The sequence below is a fragment of the Sapajus apella genome, unplaced genomic scaffold, assembly GCF_009761245.1.
Source record: "Sapajus apella isolate SASKATOON/1434 unplaced genomic scaffold, GSC_monkey_1.0 scaffold50, whole genome shotgun sequence".
NCBI classification, from domain to species: Eukaryota; Metazoa; Chordata; class Mammalia; order Primates; family Cebidae; genus Sapajus; species Sapajus apella.
Window position 1 is genome coordinate 7,979,957 of NW_022436990.1, and position 13,966 is coordinate 7,993,922.

Consider the following 13,966-nt stretch of genomic DNA (forward strand, 5'->3'; position numbering starts at 1 on the left):
GACAGATTGAGACTCTGTCTCAAAAAAAAAAAAAAAAAAAAAAAAAATCAATGATTGGCTGGGTGCAGTGGTTTGCGCCTGTAATCCCAGCAGTTTGGAAGACCGAGGCAGGTGGATCATTTGAACTCATGAGTTCCAGACCAGCCTGGACATGAGCCCCCGCACCTGGCCTCTTAATTTCAATTTAAATGGCAGAGCTAAGATTTTTCTATGGCAAAATTATCTTAATTATTCTAAGTTAAACAAAAGTTCCTAATACTCTAATGATAAAGTTACTCTACCGTATTTCCCATTAAAGGTTTATTTCCAGTCATAGGTTTTTTTTTTGTTGTTGCTGTTGTTGTTTTGTGATCAAGTCTCACTCTGTCACCCAGGGTAGAGTGCAGTGGTGCAAATCTTGGCTCACTGCAACCTCCGCCTCCCAGGTTCAAGCAGTTCTCCTGCCTCAGCATCCCAAGCAGCTGGGACTACAGGCATGCATCAACAACACACTTGGCTAGTGTTTGTATTTTTAATAGAGATGAGGTTTCACCTGTTGGCCAGGCTGATCTGGAACTCCTGACCTCAGGTGACCCACCCACCTTGGCCTCCCAAAGTTCTAGGATTAGAGGTATGAGCCACCATGCCCAGCCCTAGGCATAGTTTTAAATGACATTTATCTATTGGCTTTTCTGTTTAGTTTTTTATGTGATAATCAAACTGATAAATTTTAACCATAAAGAAAGTTAACAACCTTTTAACTTATAAGCACTTTGAAGTTTATTTTACAGCACTTTAATTGAAACATTATTTAACTACTGACCAGGACCATTTACAAATTTAATGCTTGGCCTTCGAGCCAATTAAAAACCTTTAAGTACTAAAATTTTACATCGTGATTTGTTTTGTTATGATGGTGAAAACAGAAGAAAAATCTAAAGCAAAAATATAATGATTTCCACAAAAACCATATATTTCTCCCTTATATTAAAGGGAAGAAAGAAGAAAGGAAAAAGAAAAGGAGGGGGAAATAGGGTGACAAGAAAAGAGGGCATGATAGGCAAGAAAAATACATTTTCCCCCCAATTTTCAAAAAGAAGGGAAACTCTTTGAGGTTTCAGCAAATTAGGTATTCAACTGAGTCAGTTTATATTAAGGCATTTTCTTTACATATTATTGAATCCCATCATGCCTTTCATGTTGCCAGCAGCACCCTGTTGAAACTGCCTCATCATTGATTGAAGTCCTGCCATACCACCTAGAACAAAAGTAGGGAAACAGAGTTAAAAACAGACAATTATTAAGCAGAGCTGGAAACATTACTTTTTTTTTTTTTTTTTAAATAGAGATGGGGTTTCACCTTGTTGGTCAGGGTGGTTTCGAACTCTTGACCTCAGGTGATCCACCCACCTCAGCCTCCCAAAGTGCTGGGATTACAGGGGTGAGCCACCATGCCCAGCCTAACATTTATTACTTTTGCCTAATAAGTACTTCTAAAAATACTGAATTCTGATTGCAGTTTAGTCATCAGCCTTAAAGAACATGCCACCTAAAAATTTATATTATCACCAGTATCGTCATCAATAAAAGAGAATGAATACCCTATCTTATGGAGTTATTGTGAGGAATAAATGAGGTGATACTTAAAAAGATCTTAGGGTAGTACCCATCACACAGTCAATAAATCTAAACAAAAGGCCGGGTGCAGTGGCTCACACCTGTAATCCCAGCACTTCTGGAGGCTGAGGTGGGCAGATCACCTGAGGTCAGGAGTTCAACAACAGCCTGACCAACATGGAGAAACTCCGTTTATTTTTATTTTTTTTATTTTTGTAGAAAGTGATTTATTTAGAGAGAGAGAGAAACAGGAGAAGGAGAGAGAAAGAAATAGCTAACTCTCACACTGAGTGAGAGAATGCAGAAAGATGGAATGCAGGAGAGGAAAGCAGCTTCCACACTGAGTGGACGGGAACAGAGAGAGATGGAGTTTAGGAGAAGAGAGGCTCCCACGAAGGGAGTGTTCGTGGAAGGGGATCCAAACATGGAGTCTCAGGAACTCTGTTTCTATTGAAAATACAAAATTAGCCGGGCGTGGTAGCACATGCCTCTAATCCCAGCTACTCAGGAGGCTGACGCAGGAGAATCTCTTGAACCCAGGAGGCAGAGGTTGCGGTGAGCCAAGATTGGCCACTGCACTCTAGCCTGGCAACAAAAGTGAAACTGTCTCAAAAAAAAAAAAAAAAAAAAATCTAAAATTTTTTTCTTATAAATCCAAAAGGGTCTTCCTCTAAGTTACGTAAAAAATAATCAATAGGGAATTATTTCATAGGACTTACAAAAAGAAAGTAATTCATTTATTGAACATCTACTATATGCCCAGAAATCATACTGAATGTTTTCATATATATCATTTCATTTAATTGTCACAATTTGTTGATGAGATACGATCTGTGATTTTACAGAAGGGGAAAGTGAGGTTCAGAAAGCTTAAGGAACTTTGTAAAGGTTATACAGTCAAAGTAGAACTAAGGTTAAAAATCCTCAGTCGTATCATTAAAAATATCCAGGTTCTAAAACAAGGGAAAAAGTCACCAGAACAAACAAACAAAAGATGATTAAATAGCTTGCTCAAACAAAAGATGATTAAAAATCACAAAGATGGCAGCAGAGCACTGAATAAGACCTCAGCTAATAAGCCACTATTACAATTTAATTCAACTTAGGATTCAGATGACCATTTCCCTAAAATCACACATCTTTTGAACAGATTTTCATACTATCACAATAAAAAGCTTATAATTAAAACTCAACCCTTATAAATTAAACTACATTAGCAACTGCCAACAACTTGGTATTTACCCATGTGATGAAGAACTCTAGGATCCATCATTTTGGCCATTTGTTGGTTCAACTTTGCCATCTGTGACTGGCTCACATTCTTAGACATGTCGCCACCTGAAAAAAAAAAAAAAAAGATTTTGAGTCAGTGTGGGAGGTAATATAATCAGGGTATAACAGAAAGTTTGAGGGGGCTGGGCGCAGTGGCTTATGCCCGTAATCCCAGCAGGCATGGCAGACCAAGGCTGGCAGATCACTTGAGGCCAGGAGTTTGAGAACAGCCAGGCCAACATGGTGAAACCCTGTCGCTACTAAAAATATAAAAATTGGCCGGGTGCAGTAGCTCACACCTGTAATCCCAGCACTTTGGGAGGCCAAGGAGGGTGAATCACGTGAGGACAGGAGTTCAAGAATAGCCTGACCAACATGGAAAAACTCCATCTCTAATAAAAATACAAAATTAGCTGGGTGTGGTGACGCATGCCAGTTATCCCAGCTACTCTGGTAGATGAGGTAGGAGAATCGCTTGAACCTGGGAGGCAGAGTGAGCTGAGATGTGCCACTGCACTCCAGCCTGGGCAACAAGAGCGAAACTCTGTCTCAAAAATAGTAATAATAACAAATAAATAAAAAGTAATAAAAAATAGCAAGTTTGATGAACTGAGTAAATACAAAGAAGATACAAATACAAAGAGTAAATACAAAGAAAAAATTACATAATCTTATCACTCTAACATAATTATTTCTATTTTAACATATTCCCTTCTAATCTTTATCTCAATTACATACTATTTTTTGAAGAACATGTAAAATTCTATATAAAAGGATATTTAAAGGACTTTCTTAAGGCTATGATTTATGCTAATACTTTACTTATATTTGTGAATAAGTCACCATTAGTAAAATTGTACCTTTTTTTTTTTTTTTTTTTTTTTTTTGAGACAGAGTCTTGCTCTGTCCCCTAGGCTACAGTGCACTGGCATGATCTCGGCTCACTGCAAGCTCCACATCCCATGTTCAAGTGATTCTCCCTGCCTCAGCCTCCCAAGTAACTGGGATTACAGGTACCCACTACCACACCTGGCTAATTTTTGTATTTTTAGTAGAGACGAGTTTTCACCATCTTGGCCAGGCTGGTCTCGAACTCCTGACCTTGTGATCCGCCTACCTCGGCCTCCCAAAGTGCTGGGATACAGGCATAAGCTACGGTGCCGGGCCTATTTTTTGTATTTTAAGTAAAGACAGGGTTTCACCATGCAGGCCAGGCTGGTCTTCAACTCCTGACCTCAAATGATCTGCCCCTCTTGGCCTCCCAAAGTGCTAGGATTATAGGCATGAGCCATCACACCCAGCCAAGAATTATATTTTGAAGACTATTTGACAACATGAAAAAACAGTTATGATATATCAGAAGAAAACATTAGTTATAGCAACTGTTTTTTTTTTTTTTTTTTTTTTTAAAGACAGGGTTTCACCATGTTGGTCAGGCTGGTCTTGAACTCCCGACCAGAGGTGATCTGCCCGCCTTGGCCTCCAAAGTGCTTGGATTACAGGCGGGAGCCACTGCGCCCAGCCTAGTTATAGCAACTGTTATTTGCAGTAGGATCCATTGGATTCTCTGGGGAGTAAAGGTAATTTTTTTCCTTATATTATCTAAATTTAATATAATGTCTTCATAAAAATAAAATCATTAAGTTTTATTTTTTATTTTTTCATTTACCCACACTACAAAGATGTAAGTTTTTTTTTTTTTAATTAATGTTTATTACTTGACTATGAAAACAGATAAATCACAGGTCACTCTATCAATGCTGGAAGTACTTGAAAATAACATGAAATTCAGCTGTGAATTCAGTACTCTTAACTTTTTTCTCAGCTTACTTCTTTTCAGTCTGTTAACTAATAACAAGCTTATTTTTTCTTACCTTTGAAAAGTCCTTTGATACCTCCCATCTTTTTTACCATCTGTGCAAACTTGGTATATTGAGTCAATAGTTCTTGAACATCTCTTGTTGATACACCTGATCCTCTTGCTACTCTTTGGATTCTTCCTGGTTGTTTACTAAAAACTTTGGCACCATCCGTACTGTCTAGTTCTGTAGACAAGGGTCAATTACTCTCACACACAATTATTTACCATCAAAGCAGTTGTGTGCAGATGGGCAATATATAACTTCAGATAGCTTAGCAGGTATGTTTTTAAAGTGATAACTATCTCATTTTTCTCCTATATTACAAAATATTTTACTTATAGAAAAACAGACATAATACATAGTCAAAACACCAGATTTAACAAATGTTATAATTCACTGTTTGCATTTGATTTTTAAAAATTAAACACAGAATATATTCAAAGAACATTCATAGTATTCCTAAGCTATAAACAAACAAACATGTACTTTCCCTACAGATTAAGTAAACTATTAATAGAATGTTTTGAGACCCCATGTCCACCACTTCCATACTTCATATGTCCACCTTCTCCAGGCCCTCCAAACACCAGAGGTATATGGTATATTTCAAAAATGAACACAGATGCCCACCTTAGCTCTACCCTAAATAACTATTAATCATTAATTCATAAATTTAGACTGTATAAGCAGGCAGGAGATAGGTTCTATCCATAATCAACAGAAAAATTATTTCCTATAATCAAGTAATTACTACTATTAGTATTTTAGTTCTCTCAGTAGCATATAAACAGTGAATTAATTCCCAGTTGATCACTCTTAGAATATGAAGTGCATTTCTTCTGGCTTCAGTTGCACGCAATCTCAAGAAGGGATGGACATTAGTCCATTATATCTGCATTCCCTCTGCAATATCCCCTAGGTAAATGGTTATTTAGCCTTGGTCTTAATATCCAGGAGAGATGACCTGCTATCTAATGTAAGGCTGTCTATGCCATTCTGTTATACTTAGGGAAAAATCTTTTCTTTTCACATATTAAATTGAAGTCCATTTACCTGGCACGTCCATTCCTATTCATGTATATGTCTCCTTGCCAGACATAAAAAATAAGGCTTTCAAAATCTTTTTTTTTTTTTAGACACAGAGTCTTGTTCTGTCATTCAAGCTGGAGTGCAGTGGCGCAAGCTTGGCTCACTGCAACCTCCACCTCCAGGGTTCAAGCGAGTCTCCCACCTCAGGCTCCCGGGTAGCTGGTACTACAGGCACACGACACCACAGCCAGCTAGTATTTTTGTGTTTTTTTTAAAGACAGGTTTCACCATGTTGCCCAGGCTGGTCTCAAACTCCTGACCTCAAGTGATCCACCCACCTTGGCCTTCCAAAGTGCTGGGATTACAGGTGAGAGCCACCACACCTGGCCAACTTTCAAACTCGTAAGAGCCACCATGTCTCCTGTGAATTTCTGCTGGGTGACAAATATCCAACTCTTGACTCTTCTCTCATAACATGCACTAGAATCCCATTTATCATCCTGATTTCCTGTATCTTCTAATTGCCTATACCCTCTAAATATATTATGCAGAAGTGAACTGAAATCCAGCTGAAATCTAATTATCAATGCAATACTAACAAAGACATAATATCTCAAAAATAAACTTAAGGTCAAAATCTCCAAATCCATTTCATAAATGTGCTTTTAAGCCTCACCTTCATTATGAAATATATATGCTATTCCTTCCAACAGCTCAAATCAAATGAAAGATAAACTAATAGCAGCACATTATGGCAAGCAATATGACAAGAGTTAAGCAAATAGTGGAAGGGGCCTTAATTCAAAGGAAGGAAGGAAGTCAGGTAAGATTCTGTGATGGGCAAATTACTCAATTTCCCTGTACCGTAGTTTCCTAATATGACAAAGGCAGAGAATAAATGAATATGCCATAGGAGCTGTTATGATGACAATATGAATTCATATATGTAAAGTGCTCAGGACAGTGCCTAGCACAGAACAGATACTTTAGATATGCTGTAGTCCTAAAAGGACAAATGTGAGTAAAAAGAAGAGAAAGGAGCAAGGAATACTTTCAGAAGCAAAACATGGATTCCTAAAATAAACAACCAGTTTTCTGTAAAAGGGCTGAGCACAGATGAGAGCTGAGAGATTTAAAACGCTGAAAAGGCAGGTAATGTCAAAATTATGATAGAACTTGTATTCAGGTTCAGGAGTTTGGAATTAATAAAAGCAATAAAGAACCACTAAAGAATTTAGACCCCAGGATTGTTATTACTGAAAAGACTATTCTGGTGGCACCAAAGAAGAAAGATTAAAACAGGAATGCAATAAAGAAAGGGGAAATAGGAGGAGGCTACTGGAGTAATCCAGGTAAGAAATGACAAGAGTATAAATTAACTCAGGGTAATACAGAGACAAATATAAGAGGGAAGATGAGAGAAATATAGGAAGTATGACTCAGCAAATCTAAGGTGATGTTAAGGTTTCTACATTCCACTTGAAGTAGCAAAATACTGATATATGTAGACTGTGATAAATTAAGCATTTGCAGGCCGGGCATGGTGGCTCACACCTGTAATCCCAGGACTCTGGGAGGCAGAGGCAAGTGGATCACCTGAGGTCAGGAGTTCGAGACCAGTCTGGTCAACATGGTGAAACCCCATCTCTAGTAAAGAATATAAAATTAGCCAGGCATGGTGGCACATGCCTGTAATTCCAGCTGCTTGGGAGGCTGAGGCAGGAGAACTGCTTGAACCTGGTAGGCAGAGGGTGCAGTGAGCCGAGATTTCACCACTGGACTGCAGCCTGGGTGGCAGAGTGAAACTCCAACTCAAAAAACACTAATTAAGCATGTGGACAACAAAACCACAGCTCATATAAAGAAAAAAGAAAAAAAAATTAAGCATGTGCATATAGTATAATGCCTAGAGCAACCATTAAGAAAAGTATTCAAAGAGATATTTTCAAAACTATTATAGGTAAATTAAAATGAAATACTAATTAATATTCGGGTAACCCACAGGAAAGCAGAAAAGGAGAAACAAGAATAAAAATCAGAGGGCATAAACAAACGAATAATAAAATGACAGAACTAAATCCTAACATAGCAATAATACACCCATTAAAAGACAAAGATTATCAGAATATTTTTAAAAATAACCCAATTATATGCTGTCAACATGAAACTCACTTCAAATATGAATAGGTAGGTGCTATGATCTGAATGTTGTATGTCCCCTAAAAATTCATGTTGAAACTTAGTCCCTAAAGCAACAGTATTAAAAGGCGTGGCTTCTGGGAAGTAATTAGGTTATAAGGGCGCTACCCTCAAGAATGGATTGGTAGCCAGGCATGGTGGTTAATGCCTGTAATCCCAGCTCAATCTCAGGCCAAGGTGGGCAGATCACTTGAGTCCAGGAGTTCAAGACCAGTCTGGGTGACATGGTAAAGTCCAACTCAACAAAAAATACAAAAATTAGCTGGGCATGGTGGTGCATGTGTACAGTCAGAGGCTGAGGCAGGAGGATTGCTTGAGTCCAGGAGGCAGAGGTTGCAGTGAGCCAAGATTGCAACATTGCACTCCAGCCTGGACAACAGAGTAAGACACCCATCTCAAAAACACAGACACACACACACACACACACACACACACAATGGATTAGTGGTCTTGTAAAAGGGCTGGAGAAAACAAGGCCCCTTTTTTGTCCTTCTGCCCTTCCACCATGTGAGGACACAGCCATTTGCCACTCTGGAGGCACAGCAAAAAGGTACCATCTTGGAGGCAGAGACAAGACCAGCAGCACAAATCTTGGGCTCTTCTCAGCCTCAGGTATTTTGTTATAGCAGCACAAACAGACTTAGACAGTAGGTTAAAAGTAAAAGGAATAGGTCAGGCACTTTGGCTCACGCCTGTAATCCCAGCACTTTGGGAGGCTGAGGCAGGTGGATTATGAGGTCAGGAGTTTGAGACCAGTCTGATCAACATAGTAAAACCATGTCTCTACTAAAAATTACAAAAAACTAGTCAGGCGTGGTAGTGTGCACCTGTAATCCCAGCTTCTTGAGACGCTGAGGCAGGAGAATCACGTGAACCTGAGAGGCGGAGGTTGCAGTGAGCTGAGGTCGCACCATTGCACTCCAGCCCGGGTGATAGTGTGAGGGTCTGTCTCAAAAACAAACAATCAAGCAAAAAACAGTGAAAGGAAGGCCAGGTGTGATGGCTCACACCTGTAATCCCAGCGCTTTGGGAGGCAAAGGTGGGCAGATCACCTGAGGTCGGGAGTTCGAGACCAGCCTGACCAACATGGAGAAACCCCAGCTCTACTAAAAATACAAAATCAGCCAGGCATGGTGGTGCATGCCTGTAATCCCTGCTACTGGGGAGGCTAAGGCAGGAGAATCGCTTGAACCCAGAAAGCAGAGGGTGCAGTAAGCCAACACGGTGCCATTGCATTCCAGCCTGGGCAACAAGAGCAAAACTCCATCTCGAAAAAAAAAAAAAAACCAGGAACAAAGAGGGATGTGACATAATGATAAAAGGGTCAATCACCAGGAAGACAAAATCCTAAATCTGAATGCACCCAACAAAAGAGTTTGAAAACACATGAAGCAAAACTGACACAAGTGACAGGAGAAAATTTAAGTCACTCTCATACTTCGATATCAATAATCAATAGAACCTCTAGAGAGAAAATCAGCAAGGATATATCTAGGTTCACCCCAGTTTCTAGCTTAGGTGATGCGGTAGATAGATGAAGTATCACTTACCAAGGAAGAAGTGCTACTTTTGAATCCCAAATGTCTTGGAAAACTTTCAAACATGTAAGAAGAAAAGTCTATCTAGCATTTAGGAGCACCTAGAGAGGCAGTTTTCAAGACCATGGACTTGTACCAGAATGCTTAGGTTTCAAGTCCAGCCTCTCCATTCTCTAGTAACCTTGGGCAAATTACTCAACTTCCCTGTACCACAGTTTCCTAATTTGAAAAAGGAAGATAATAACTGAATATGCCACAGGAGTTGTCATGATGATAAAATGAATATGTAAAGTGTTCAGGACAGTGCATGGCACCGAATGGATACTTGAGATATGTTGCAATTATGAATTCTACATGCAAACATTTTTGCAGTGTCAGAGATGGTGATGAAAAAGATAATGTTAAAAGAAAAAGACAGTCTTATTTGGGTTACTATGAAAACCTGGAGCTCAGGAAAAAGAGACTACAAAAAAATAATAAATCACAGATATGAATAATTGTTCAAATTGTTAGAATATTACATAAACTTAGTTGAAAAAGAGCAGCAGGGTTTGAGAGAACTGACTCCAATTTTGAAAGAAGTTCTACTGTGGGTAAAATGCTATTGAATAGCACTGAATACTACAGAGACATCTTTTGTGAAAAGAAGAGTCAATCCATGGGGCAAATTTCATTCTTGTTTTTTAAAAAATTGCCAGAGCCACCTTGACCTTTGGCAACCATCACCATAATCAGTTAGCAGTCATCAACATTAAGCTAAGACCCTCTACCAGCAAAAAGATTATGATGCACTGAAGGCTTTAGATGATCATTAGCATTTTTAGCAATAAACTTTTTTTCTTTTGAGAGGGAGTCTTGCTCTGTCACCCAGGTTGGAGTACAACGGTGCAATCTCAGCTGACTGAAACCTCTGCCTCCCGGGTTCAAGAGATTCTCCTGCCTCCCCTCCCAAGTAGCTGGGACTATGGGTGCACAACACCACACCTGGCTAATTGTTGTATTTGTACATCGTTTTTTAGACATAATGCTCCTGCACACTTAATAGATACAGTATACATATGTGTAAACATAACTTTTATATACACTGGAAAACCAAAAAATTAGTTATGACTCATTTTATTGCATGATATTTCCTTTATTGCAGTGGTTGAGAACCATACTCACAATATCTCTGAGGTATGCCTTTACAGGGTCAGGGAGACAGAGCAGTATACTGAGAGAACTAAAACCTTATGTTTCAGACCAAAAGAATTTTGTAAGCATTGCTTAAGCTATCCATCTCTTACAGTTTCCCAATGTATGCTAACAATATTAAAGCTATGAATAGACTTTCAATAAATTTTTTTTTTTCGTAGAGACAGAGTCTTGCTATGTTGTCTTAAACTCCTGGCCTCAAGTAATCCTTCCACCTTGGGCTGCCAAAGTGCTAGGATTACAGGTGTGAGCCACCTCACTTGGCCAAATTTAATTCTTAAAAACCAGCATTCAACCAAATTTGACTACAGAGTTCTCCTTTTCATTTATCTCTGTCAACATCATGAAGAACTAGTGTTCTTTCCTTGTAACTCATTTGGAGAAGTACTGTACTAGACATTTCTCTCAGTGATGAAGGCAATCCAATAATCATAACTAAGAGCCTTCAAGCTATTATAAATCTACGTAAAAATACTCTTTCAATCTAAATTTCTGACCATCTTGTCCACGAGAACACAGTGCAACTAACTTACTGATATTTAGAACATTGTCACCTGAGATAAATAATCTGCCATCTTACCTTGATCATTCATACTATCCATTATTGTCATTAATTTCTTTAGCCTTGCCATTGACTCCTGTTCATTTCCTTTGCTCATAAAATCTGTTCCAAAACCAGGGATCATCCCCTAAAACAGATTTAAATATAAAGTAAATGATAGCTTAAGATTAACTGTTCAAAATGTCCACATTTAACAATTAGGTTTTTGACATTAAGTCTTAAGATATCTATTTTTACTCAAGTGTAAAAAATAATTAAAGCAAGTATATTTATTCTTAGAAATTTTAATGAAAACAAAAGAAGGTATAAATAAATTTTTAAGGATAACTAACCAAGATCTGACTGAAGGGGCCCATTTTCATGATATTTTGAAATTGCTCATACATGTCTCGCAATGTAAACTGACCTGAAATACAAATAATTTGGATATATTAGAGAACGAACATTTCCATTCAACAGAAGTAATTTCTTCCTTAATCATGAATTCATCTTGAAGCGTACTTATAAAATACACAATCAATAAGTATTCACTAAGCAGTTACCATGTGCAAGATGACAGGATGAATGCTGGGGAGAATATACAGACACATAGGTCCTATCCTAGAGAAGCTTACATTCTATCTGAGAAGACACAAATGCAAACACACAAGAAACCTGAAAACAAGGCACATAAACTAGACCTACTAGGATAAGTAAAATTTATAACAGATTGACAGTATCAAAAGTTCAAGAGGATATGTACCACAAAGAACTCCCATATATTGCTGGTGAGAATATAAAATAGCAAAACACTTTAGAAGATTGTTTGGAGTTTCTTAAATAGCTTAGTTATCTATGAACAGGAAAATGGGAAAAATATGATACACTGTGGGAAAAATACTTTTCAGCAATAAAAAGAACAAACTATAGATAAGTGCAACTACATGAATGAATATCAAAATATGGTTAGTCAAAGAAAACAGATTAGAAAAAAAGGATATACTCAGAATTTCTTTTTTTTTTTTTTTTTTTTTAAGAGGGTTGTGCTCTATCACCCAGACTGGATTGCAATGGCACAGTCATAATTCACTGGTAGCCTCAAACCTGAGGTCTGATCCTGAGCTCAAGTGATCCTCCTGCCTCAGTCTCCAGAGTAGCCAAGACTACAGATGCATGCCGCTGGATTTTTCTTAAGAGATAGGGGTCTCCCTATGTTACCCAGCCTGGTCTCAAATTCCTGGCCTGAATTGATCCTCTCACTTTGGCCTCCTAAAACACTGGGATTACAGTGTGAGCCACCATGCACAGCCCAGGAATTCTATAATATGAAGCATTACTGGAAATGGGCATAAACAAACCTTTTAGAGTAATGGATACATTCTGTTTCCTGATTGGGTGTGGGTTACTGTGCATTTGCGGAAAAAAAAAAAAAAAGGTATCCTTGAGGGGCGTAGTGGTTCACACCTGTAATCCCAGCACTTTGGGAGGCAGAGGCAGGTAGATCACGAGGTCAGAAGTTCAAGACCAGCCTGGCAAATATGGCGAAACCCCGTCTCCACTAAAAAAAAAAAAAAAAAAATACAAAAATTAGCTGGGTGTGGTGGCACACACCTGTAATCCCAGCTACTTGGGAGGCTGAGGCAGGAGAATCACCTGACCAAGGTTATTCAAGATAGAAAAAGGAAGAAGCAGGTAGGCATGGTGGCTCATGCCTGTAATTCCAGCACTTTGGGAGGCGAAGGTGGGCGGATCACCTGAGGACAAGAGTTCAAGACCAGCCTGGCCAACATGGTGAAACCCTGTCTCTACTAAAATACAAAAATTAGCCAGGAGTAGTGGTGCACGCCTCTAGTCCCAGCTACTGGGGAGGCAGAGGCAGAACTGCTTGAACCTGGGAGGCAGAGGTTTCAGTGAGCTGAGATTGTGCCAATGCACTCCAGCCTGGGCAACAGAGGAAGGTTCCATCTAAAAAGAAAAAGGAGCAAAGAAACAGGCAATGAAGGATAAATTCATTCATTCAATAGTAACTGAAGACCTACTATGTGCCAGATACTGTGTTAGGTACTGTGAACATAAAAGATGAGTAACACAGCTATGACTTCTACTTTTACCTTTTAGCAGAGAAAACAGATATCAAATAATTGCGATGAATAATACAAAAATTGTAGGAAGTGATAGAAACATCTATCAGAAAGTTCCAACTCAGTCTAGGGTTCAAGTAAAATGTCCCTGAAAAAGGACATTTAGTGTAAGTAGGGTGCCATATTAGCTAGAGGAGAGGAAGGTAGAGGTGAGAAGAGAGATAGAGGGACTAGCAAAGTCAACAGCCCAGATGTGAGAGACAGAAATGTACATTTGAGAAATTGAAAGAAGTCCAGCATAGCTGATACATAGAATACTAAGAACAACAGTGCTAAAACACAACATGGAAGATGAGAGCTAGATGGTAAAATCAGTTAAAAATTTTATAAGGGCAACAGAAAGCCACTAAAGAACTTTAAGACGAGCAGTAATGGGATCAGATGTGCATTTGTGAAAAATCATTTTGGCTGTACTATGAAAAAATACATCAAAGGGGAGGAGTATTGGAAGGTGGAAGATCTGTTGAAAGACTCACAATAAACAATCTAGGAAAGAGATGAACTAGCATAGCCGTAGGGCGGCTACAGAGAAGGGGATGGAATGGAGATATTTAGGATGTAGAAATGCTAGGACTAGCTAACTGATGGAGAAAG

The 13,966-nt window shown here is 38.7% G+C and overlaps 1 protein-coding gene across 5 annotated transcripts in view; it reads right to left on the reverse strand.

The window, feature by feature from the left end:
- Positions 1-734: 734 nt before the first annotated feature.
- Positions 735-13,966, reverse strand: part of SRP54 (signal recognition particle 54) — a 49,043-nt gene continuing 35,811 nt past the window's right edge. For 3 of the 5 annotated variants that reach the window (XM_032242554.1, XM_032242557.1, XM_032242556.1), the window contains 5 exons: positions 11,585-11,658; positions 11,271-11,379; positions 4,743-4,913; positions 2,839-2,934; positions 742-1,237 (listed from right to left, as the gene is read on the reverse strand). In XM_032242554.1, the coding sequence (XP_032098445.1) occupies positions 1,146-1,237; positions 2,839-2,934; positions 4,743-4,913; positions 11,271-11,379; positions 11,585-11,658 (542 nt within the window). In that variant the 3' untranslated portion in view covers positions 742-1,145. Of the gene's footprint in view, positions 1,238-2,838; positions 2,935-4,742; positions 4,914-11,270; positions 11,380-11,584; positions 11,659-13,966 lie in introns of all 5 variants that reach the window. The other 2 variants (XM_032242553.1, XM_032242558.1) reach the window with 2 other exon arrangements.